Below are 10,000 nucleotides of genomic sequence, written 5' to 3'. Positions count from 1 at the left end.
GGAATATATTAGTTAAATGAAAAGCGTTCGTTAATACCGTGAGGATTAAGGGTGCCGATTTGAAAGATGAATTTTTGTTCCAGATTCTTGCGGCTTTCCGTCGTACCTAAATGTAGGGAAAGGCCGCAGATAGCCATGTGTTTTTTGGAGTGGTTAGGCAGATTAAAATGGCGAGCGACTGGCTTAGATGCATCCTTGTCATTTTTCTCAACATCGCGAAGGTGTTCGCGGAATCGTTCACCTAGTCGTCTACCTGTCTCACCAATGTATAATTTATTGCATAACGTACAGGTTATGCAATAAATGACATTTGCGGAGGTACATGTGAAACCATCGGTGATCTTAACAGATCACTTAGGTCCCGATATCTTGCTGGTGTTAACAATGAAAAGACAAGTTTTGCATCATGAGCGCGCGCATTTGAAAGTGCCGGGTTGCTCGTTAGTTTTGAGCGCGCTTCTAACTAAAAAGTTGCCTACGTTTTTGTCGCGTTTGAATGAAATAAGTGGAGGTTGCGAAAAGATTCTACCAGTCTCGGGATCATTTTGGAGTAATTTAAAATTACTAAGAATGATGCTTTTGACTGCGTGATTATGAGGATGGAAAGTGAGGGTGAATGGAATTCTGTCATTCTTATCTTTTTGTGACGTTTGTAGTGATGACTGTCGATCAAATTGTTGGGCGCGATGATGGCCCGCTTTGACCACAGAGACAGAATAGCCACGTTTTTCGAAGAACTGGCACATCTCCTCTGATTTGCTGGAAAAATCGGAGTCATCACTACATAGACGTCGAAGTCTAAGAAATCTTAAATATACGGCTCTTATATAATACCTGGGAAATTTCGGAAACTTCATTGGCTTTTCTAGATATCAAAGTTTCTATTAGAGGCAACGTGCTATGTACTAGTGTGCACTACAAACCTACAGATTCACACAGTTATTTGTTGTATTCATCGTCACATCCATCACATGTCAAGAACTCCATTCCTTATTCTCAATTTCTTAGACTTCGACGTCTATGTAGTGATGACTCCGATTTTTCCAGCAAATCAGAGGAGATGTGCCAGTTCTTCGAAAAACGTGGCTATCCTGTCTCTGTGGTCAAAGCGGGCCATCAATCACTACAAACGTCACAAAAAGATAAGAATGACAGAATTCCATTCACCCTCACTTTCCATCCTCATAATCACGCAGTCAAAAGCATCATTCTTAGTAATTTTAAATTACTCCAAAATGATCCCGAGACTGGTAGAATCTTTTCGCAACCTCCACTTATTTCATTCAAACGCGACAAAAACGTAGGCAATTTTTTAGTTAGAAGCGCGCTCAAAACTAACGAGCAACCCGACACTTTCAAATGCGCGCGCTCACGATGCAAAACTTGTCTTTTCACTGTTAACACTAGCAAAATATCGGGACCTAAGCGATCTGTTAAGATCACCGATCGTTTCACATGTACCTCCGCAAATGTCATTTATTGCATAACCTGTACGTTATGCAATAAATTATACATTGGTGAGACAGGTAGACGACTAGGTGACCGATTCCGTGAACACCTTCGCGATGTTGACAAGAATGACAAGGATGCATCTAAGCCAGTCGCTCGCCATTTTAATCTGCCTAACCGCTCCAAAAAACACATGGCTATCTGCGGCCTTTCCCTACATCTAGGTACGACGGAAAGCCGCAAGAATCTGGAACAAAAATTCATCTTTCAAATCGGCACCCTTAATCCTCACGGTATTAACGAACGCTTTTCATTTAACTAACATATTCCTATTTTTCACGTTGCCATGTTACCACCAATAGCGTAGCGCCTACTCTACTATAAAAACTACACGTAACCCATAATCCCTCGATTGGCTCTGACGAAGGGCTAACGCTCGAAACATCAGCTTTTAGAATCTCTGTACGGTGGCCAATTTACATTATCAACTCCGTTGATAAAACCAAATTTTTGTCATAGAGAAATGACAGGTGTGGACACATGTAATTTAAAAAAATTCTAAAAATTCACAGATTCTTCTTTCTAAGCCAAATTTGGTGGAAGTATTGGTTAACTAAATGTAAAAACTTATTTTTCAACCTTCTGTACCAGAACAATATTTTTGCGATTTTTTTTTATCACGGTTTATCTTTCTGAAAAGTCTTTGGTTTTTATGCTGAAATTTTCTTTACTGAAAAGCTTATTTTTTAACCTTTAAAATGAGATATTCTCAACCACATTTCTGTAAATAATTAAGTCCAGAATAGTTAATTAGTTTCATTGGTCTTTGACTGTGTGATCCTTGTTATTAACCGAACGCAAATGAGATAAATAACTCGGGAGCTCCGCTTTAAGGTTTGGCTTAATCTATATATTACTTTTGAGTTGTGTTATGCACACATGTAGCAGTGATATGTGAGGTCTACGCGTTTCAATGACCATCCTTGATTGGATATGACGGCTACCCTTTTTTTTCAAAACAGGTCATATGCAAAACAATCGCTGTTTTTCTACACTACTTTTTTCTGACCGCTTTTACTTGGATGCTGGTGGAAGGATTGCACTTGTATCTTAAAGTGGTCCAGGTTTTCAAAACAGAGAATGTCAAAATTCTATATTACTACATTTTCGGATGGGGTAAGTTCTTTTTGTCCGAATTAATATGCCAGATTTACTTTCGAGTATGGTATGCCCATATCATGTCCGAAACAGCAAAATTTTCAATTAGTTTTAGTAGTCGAGGCCATACTCTGGAACGAAAAAACCTTTTAAGCATATGAAGACTGACCTTTGTAATCACTGGCACTTCCTAAAGTGAATCAGAAGGTATTTTTACGTTTAACTTAACGTAAATCCCAAGGACTTCGATATTGTAATATATCAGCACAGCGTCCTTTTTAGGTACTTCGTTTGCAATTCATAATGAGTCACTTAGTGATGTGTGTCGGTGTTGCTGGTAAAACCCGTTTTCAGGTTGAATCCGTTAATTGGTGATCTTCATTTTACCTTGGTTAAATATGCACTATAGTCCCATATCTTCACGAACACACTACAACGATGAACATGCTCATCCCAATACAGCTCTTTTCATTATTTACTTTTGTATAACAAGTTACTTGATATCCATGTATAATAACTAAAACTAATCCTAAGCCGACTCTAAGTTTCTATAGACTCAATTTACGCTCCAAAAAAGTTTCTTCAATTCAGTCTGAATGTGTATTCAACCAAGGTAAAATGAGGATCACCAATTTAACCTAGAAAAAACGAATTAAACCTGAGAAGGGATTTTACCTGCAGCATCTATACGTCATCGCCTCGTGATTCCTCACAATTGCAGCTTTACCGCGGAACTGAAACAGTCACTGCTTTGATTACCCGGCATACATGTCGTATATTTGTAGATGCTCTTTGCTCTTCCCATGTAAAAGGAGACTAAATGTTTGGTCAGCGGCAAAAAGGTGAAAACGAACATCTGGAGGCTCTGTTTTTTCTTTCTTTCTAAAGTAAAGCAGCATTTTCTTAATTTTCCTGCAGGCTTTGCAATCATACCAGTCGGAATCACAACTGCTATGAAATCAAACCACTACGGAAACAACGAAATGTGAGTTTATTGATGATGGTGAAAATTCAAGTCGTATTGCTGAACCAGACTCACCTTTCATCTTTGAACGAGCATGCTCATTTACTCTCTCTTTTAGCTGCTGGCTGTCATTGGAAGATGGAACAGTTTGGGCTTTCATCGGTCCGGTGATTGGAATTATACTGGTAGGTAAAAAGTGAAAGGTTTTCGCCATCATCATTGTCTTCATAATCATCATCATCATCATCATCATCATCATCATCTTCATCGATATCGTCCATTTCCCAAAAGTGATGTCAGCAGAACATTTGTCCTGATAGTAGTGATATGTTCTTGATATCTTGCTACCGACCATTTGAAGGTAGCGTGTTACTGAAATCGCTTTTCCAGTAAAAGTTTAGTGCTTCTGAGACGAGATATGATGCATTTTTTGCAAGAACGTTACGCACACTTTTGTTTTTTGTTGTCTTTGGAGAAATTTGCTCTTCGGAACCAAAATTTTCTCAATTAGGAACCAATGTTCCTTGGAGCAATAGGTTACTAATTCGTTTTTTGAGGAACGCCTCGTTCATTATTTTTTAATCCTTATTGTTATCATCCTTTTCACAGTTTTTGTTATTAAACAATTAATTTAATTAATTACATTAAGTGGTAATTAAATTAAATTAAATTATTTATTTGGCAAGTAATTCAATTGGTAATTACACCATAATTATCTATGCATATTAGTTTACTAATTCTCAAAGTTTGAAATATTTGATTCATAACTGTGTATCCAGCACAAGGACACCTTAATTACGTTTCAATCCAACAAATTGCAGTGACCAGCACGCTTAGGTTTCTGTAAAGAGGATGTTTGCCGTATAGAAGTTGTCATTCGTGCCGGGCCAAAAATCTTGTTTCAGTCGATGTTTTCGTGTGCTATGACTGCCCTGTACTTCACTGGCCTCAAGCGTACTCGGACAAAACCGTTGAGACAGTGACACAAATTCACCTTCATTTTTACACACCCCTACTTACTCTCCCCTTCCCACTTCCCTCCCCCCTCAGTCAATATTGCTGAGTATGGTCATATGTTCTACAGTATATTTCCGACCAAGAGAAATCAAGATAGAGTTTGGGGGGAAGGAAAAGGGCACCTTTTAAGCAGAACGTTTGTTTAAGTAGTTGAAGTACCAAAAATGTCGCTTTGTCTCAACAGGTTTTGTCGGAGATTGTAGTTTGATTCACCGCTGACCTATCGACGTTTCTGTTTAACAGGTTAATTGCTTTATATTGTTCATGGTAATCAAGACCGTTGTGGTATCTGCGTCCTCGGTGAAAAACGACAAGCATGACCACATCAAGTAAGTACGGGCAGAGTGAAATCTTATCAATTGAGGTCGTTTGCAAACAGTTCAGACATCACACCTCTTGAAGTAGAGAATATCCTTACTTGGGCAAATAACAATGGGATGACAATTATCTTACTAAGACCAAAGAAATAATTGTTAGGGGGACAATTGAAAGGTCTTTATCACCTGTTGTATTTGAAACTCACTAGAAAACATTTCTAAAGATTCTGGGGGTGTATTTTCGTGGTGACCCAACTATTGGGAACAGTCTACTTAATAGAGCGGGTAAGGGTATGTACATCTTGCGAAATATGGGTACTCATTTGATTCCCTGCATTATCTTTTGCACAGTCTAATTATGTCATTTATGGAGTTTCGCAAAGCAACAAATATCTTGCTAAAATAGATAAGTTTCAAAATAGAGCGTTATGTTTCTTAAGGGAGGTCACACCAGTTTAAAAAATATTGGAAATTTCTAATAGGATTGTGGAAAAGTGTTAATATCTCGACTGATGCCCCATTGGTGGACGTCTTGCCGCCTTTGCGATCCAGATTGTTGAGAAACAGAGGCCATCCCTTCACGCTTCCGGCCATCAGAACTAAACGTTTTAAACGCACCTTCAAAAACAGATGTCTTTTCAACTTTGTTTAATTCCTTTTTCAGTAGTTAATTTATCGTTTAAAAGATTTCTATGCAACTGTTTTGTATTATATTATTATAGTATTTTGTAACAGAGAACGTTGCTTTAATTTAGAGCAATTATTAACTGAATTAGTGATCGAGGGAGCTCTTTTGTGTGTCGGGCTGGGGCCATTTGTTAATCAGTGCTGTATCTCTGTTGGAGCTTAGCGTCCTAAACCAGTCCTGGGAGCTGATGTAATATCTGCGTCCCGACCAAAACAGTTTTAATTCAGTCAGTTGAACCTTTGCTGTTTTTTTGTTCCCCAGAGCTGGAGTCAAGGGGTTGTTCGTACTTATGCCAATTCTTGGCGTTGGCTGGATTCTTGGCCTTTTTGCTTTAAACAAAGGCACTGTTGTCTTCGAGTATGCTTTTGCCATCGTCAATGGATTTCAGGTTAGCATGAATAATATTGATTTTATTTGATTAAACTGCAAGAATGTTTTCGACAGTAGCATGACGGCAAAGAAATAAACGGACAAAACTTCAATTCATTTCATCCCGGCCCTCACAGATGCGTGTCGGGCGCAAAATACATCGTGACAAACAAGGGGTTATAGGTTTAAGCTGTTTGATAATTTGGGGCCGGGACGTTCATTTGAACGTTTGAAAGAATTGTGATCTGATAACTGAGCTTCCAATACCAACCGGATCCGTTTGTTGACGAAACGTTTGGAGAGAAGCTGTCTGTGAGTGGAAATTACCTGTAACTTTCAGATAATAAACACAAAATAACGATGTAAAGAGGACGTGTAACCAATTGTCTTGGCCAATATTGTGTCTTACTGAGCTGGACTTGTTGCATCAGAAATAAACATGTAAAAACAACAACTTTCTGTGGTTTTATTTCAATTTTATAGGGCTTGCTCATTTTCCTGTTGCATTGTGTATTTAACAATGAGGTATGTACAAATTTATGCGAAATCGATTCGTCAACTGACTGCGACTATGGCCGAGAAATCAACCTGCAATTGTAGGACGAGTTGCTTGGAACGGGGTAAACCAAATATCATGATAACAATTTGGTTTTTATCGGTCATCTGTCACCAACAGCTCTGCACAGAATGTCCCCAAAACTCTTGATGTCCGTGTTTTTTTCCCTCATTTCTCCTTAGCAGCTTTGTTACTTGAATATTATACTCAGATTAGATTCCTGTTTGCATAATTTCCTGTGAAGCATAAAATGACAGCATTACGTCTTCACTACGGTAGCATCCTTCTTCACATGGCGCTTAATTCATTGGAAAAGTGATGTCTTCCTTAGGCTTCATTCAGCACCTCATCCACATTTAGTTTGTGTATTGTTCGACTTGTTTGAACAGGTTGAAAGAGCTGGGATGTGACAAAACCTATTTGCTAATTGTGAAATTTATAAATGAGTTGTTCTTAAACTTTTATCCTTTTAGGTTCGCCAGGCGTTTCGTCGACATCGAGAGAAGAATGCCCTTTCCAAGGAAAATGACTCCCAATATCATGCTTCTTTCTCGCTGTCGGTGAGAATTTATTTGAGAGAACAATGACTGTTTTAAGAAACAAGCAAGATAAAGGTGTGGCCGATAGTTCAATTTAAGCGGCATTGACGATCATTGCGCATGTCACCGTTAGACAAAATTCCGGCGGAATAGCTGTGTAGCTAAAACTCTTACATGCATAGATTGTCAACCCAGACTGGTTACACATCTTGGTGACTAACTAAGCCGCAGTCTTATCAAGATGCATGCTGTATGAAAAATTTGGGTGGTTTTGAATTAGTGACAGTCAGTAACATCACCTGTATCAGGATGGTTGGCTCCTTCCTTTAATCCGCTTTCCCAGTTTTCCTTCAGTTTTTTTGCAAAAATCTGGTAAGTGACGTTCTGTGTGTTTTATTTAAAGCAATCCACAGACTCAGGCGGCAAAAAGCGTCCACTTTCCCACGAGTCCCAAGAAAAGGTCAAAGGTGAATGTTCGCTCATTTTAATAACCTCATAGTCCTAGGTTTTAAATCTAATTTTTAATTTAATGTCGATCTCTTGTTTTGAAAATCTTACCTGTTTGTATGCAAACTTATTCATCATTTCAATTCTTATCTTACAGTCGCAAATTGTATAAATGACGCATTGAACGGTTTACTTCTTAGTTTTTCAAAAGTGGCCATTGACAGTCGGCGTTCGTTAATTTCCACCACAGTGACTGATGTTTTTCAAATAAACTAACAGCGAAATAGAGAAGTGATTCTCACACTTATCAAGACGATGGTAAGTGCCTATAACCCCCAAAACCTTTTTTTCCCAGATGAATCGTTGTGTCATGCTGGGGAAAGTAGTACTTCTAGGTCAAAAATACGGTTTTTCTGCCCAACGACCGGGTGAAAGGAGGACTAGCACTAGTGACGTAAAACCCGAACATTCGCAACAGGACAAACAAAGCAAAAACATAGGAGAGACAAAAACAAAAGCAAAAGACGTAGTATTTGAAAACAGCTGTTACTCGGCGGACATTGGCTAAGAGCAGTGACATTCATTAAATGGCCTCGAGCGATTTCAGTTTGGTTTCCAGCCGTTCAGATTCTGTGGTCTCCGAAGTAGAAGATTACGAGTTAGGTGCTGAAGGCTCGCCAAAACTGGAGCCTTCAAACCACAAATGTGGAAGAAACGCATAGGCATCCCGACGAGCCGCTAGCAGACGAAGAATGGCTAGCGTTATAGGAGGAAGAAAGAAGGACGAATTAAAAAATACAGAAAACACTCCAAAGTGCTTCAATGGAACAGTTTCGAACGCTGTTACAGCCAAAGACAACACATTTCTCAGTCATTTTTTCAGCTCTGACCAGAGTTAGTACTACATGTAACTCTGTTCTGAGTGGCTCGCTCTGACCGAAGTCCCAATCAGAACGTTTGAAGTCCGGGTTTCACATCACAAATTACACTCGACCCATACCCTTTCGGCGAATTCTGCAGCCTCGATTTTTCGCCACTTTGAAAATACAAAGAAAATTCCGGTTTCGACCAAAAACAAGAATTTTTGGGCCATTTTTCTCGGCATGATGTAAAGAATGGGGTTATAGGCACTTTAAGCAATTGTCTTTTATAGATACCTAAAAACTTCAGGTGCCTTCAACGGGATTCGAACCCATGGCCTCTGTAATGCGTCATTGGTAGAGTATTGCAGTAGCATTGCAGAGGTCATAGGTTCGAATTCCGTTGAAGCCATCAGAATGTTTCAGTTGTCTTTAAGAGACGATTGCTTAAATTGTCCAGATGAGTGCGGGGATCACTCTTCTATTTCGTTTATAACCCGCACTTCATTTTTAAACTAACCACTTTTTTCTTGTTACAGCTTCGGTTTCCTTCAAGAAGAAAAAATCCCCCAAGCTTGTTCAGGTCATGGTAAATATCAAAGAAATAATCTTCATGGCAGTAAAATTTCATGCTTGTTATATAGAGTTAGTGTAAAATGGACTTTCCCGAAAATGAAACCGCAGTCTTCCAAGTGGATGGTTGAAGGACCAGCACTAACCAAGAAAGGTGTCGTGTTTGCTTTCAAGGCTGCAAATGTGAAATAACTGAGCTCTACAACTCGTATCACAACAATAAACTCTGATGTTAAAGAAGCGACCAAATGCTTTCAAAGTATAATTATGAGATCTAGTTTCTGGTGTTGTAGACTGTTTTCTGTGATACAAAACGGTGAAGTGGTTAAATGCTCGAAAATGCAATCTTCAAAACGTCAAGCTACTTCATACCCAAAAGAAAATAAATCCGTTTTGGTATGATGCTAGTGATCAGGGATTTCGCCCGGGTTTGCATCATTCCAGCTAAAAGTGCTTCCTGAAAGCTGACACCTTTGCAATAGGTTAAACTCACAAGGCAAGATGGTATGGTGGCGAGGGTTGGTGCTTTTAGGAAAGGCTCTTGCGAATTATCGAAGGTCTAATCAGACGGCTCAGCTCACATCTGATTACGACTGAAAATTGTCATCAGTTGCCGTAACCTTTCACTCTGCCAACTTCCTGACGATCCAACCTTTCTACCAATCAACTAACCGCTTTTACTATTCTTCCCATTGCAGCCTTGTAGTAAGGACCCAGACATCAGTGACAACTCCTTGCTGGTTAATCGCACTTTCGAAAGTGGAAGTTCCAACAATCTGTTAGCAACAGATGCGGCGAAGGCAGAGATCTCGTCCCTTCACTGCCCGATCTCGGTAAGTCGTTTTCAATGTAATGGAGAATTTTAATTCCAATTTCAGATCAGGCGGTTGTCTCAGAGATATTGTTTGTTAACTTTTTCCTGTCTGCTTGCCCGGTGATACTTAACAAGAGTGAAAAATTCCACGAAAGGCCGGAGAGAAGTGATCCTGGTACTCATCTGGACAATTTAAGCAACTGTCTCTTATAACCAAAAAAGCTCACCATAGCACAGTAACTGGATCTG

General features: G+C 39.2%; 1 protein-coding gene across 1 annotated transcript in view; it reads left to right on the top strand.

The window, feature by feature from the left end:
* Window positions 1-10,000, top strand: part of LOC138021402 (adhesion G-protein coupled receptor D1-like) — a 25,195-nt gene that overhangs the window by 14,032 nt on the left and 1,163 nt on the right. The window contains exons 11-20 of the mRNA XM_068868264.1: window positions 2,472-2,625; window positions 3,526-3,592; window positions 3,690-3,756; window positions 4,832-4,917; window positions 5,855-5,981; window positions 6,446-6,487; window positions 6,992-7,078; window positions 7,461-7,524; window positions 8,904-8,953; window positions 9,636-9,770. Of these exons, the coding sequence (XP_068724365.1) occupies window positions 2,472-2,625; window positions 3,526-3,592; window positions 3,690-3,756; window positions 4,832-4,917; window positions 5,855-5,981; window positions 6,446-6,487; window positions 6,992-7,078; window positions 7,461-7,524; window positions 8,904-8,953; window positions 9,636-9,770 (879 nt within the window). The remainder of the gene's footprint in view (window positions 1-2,471; window positions 2,626-3,525; window positions 3,593-3,689; window positions 3,757-4,831; window positions 4,918-5,854; window positions 5,982-6,445; window positions 6,488-6,991; window positions 7,079-7,460; window positions 7,525-8,903; window positions 8,954-9,635; window positions 9,771-10,000) is intronic.

Source organism: Montipora capricornis, chromosome 10 (assembly GCF_036669925.1).
Source record: "Montipora capricornis isolate CH-2021 chromosome 10, ASM3666992v2, whole genome shotgun sequence".
Taxonomy (NCBI): Eukaryota; Metazoa; Cnidaria; class Anthozoa; order Scleractinia; family Acroporidae; genus Montipora; species Montipora capricornis.
The sequence above is the reverse complement of the archived record's forward strand: the minus strand, read 5'-3'. Positions and strand labels throughout refer to the sequence as shown.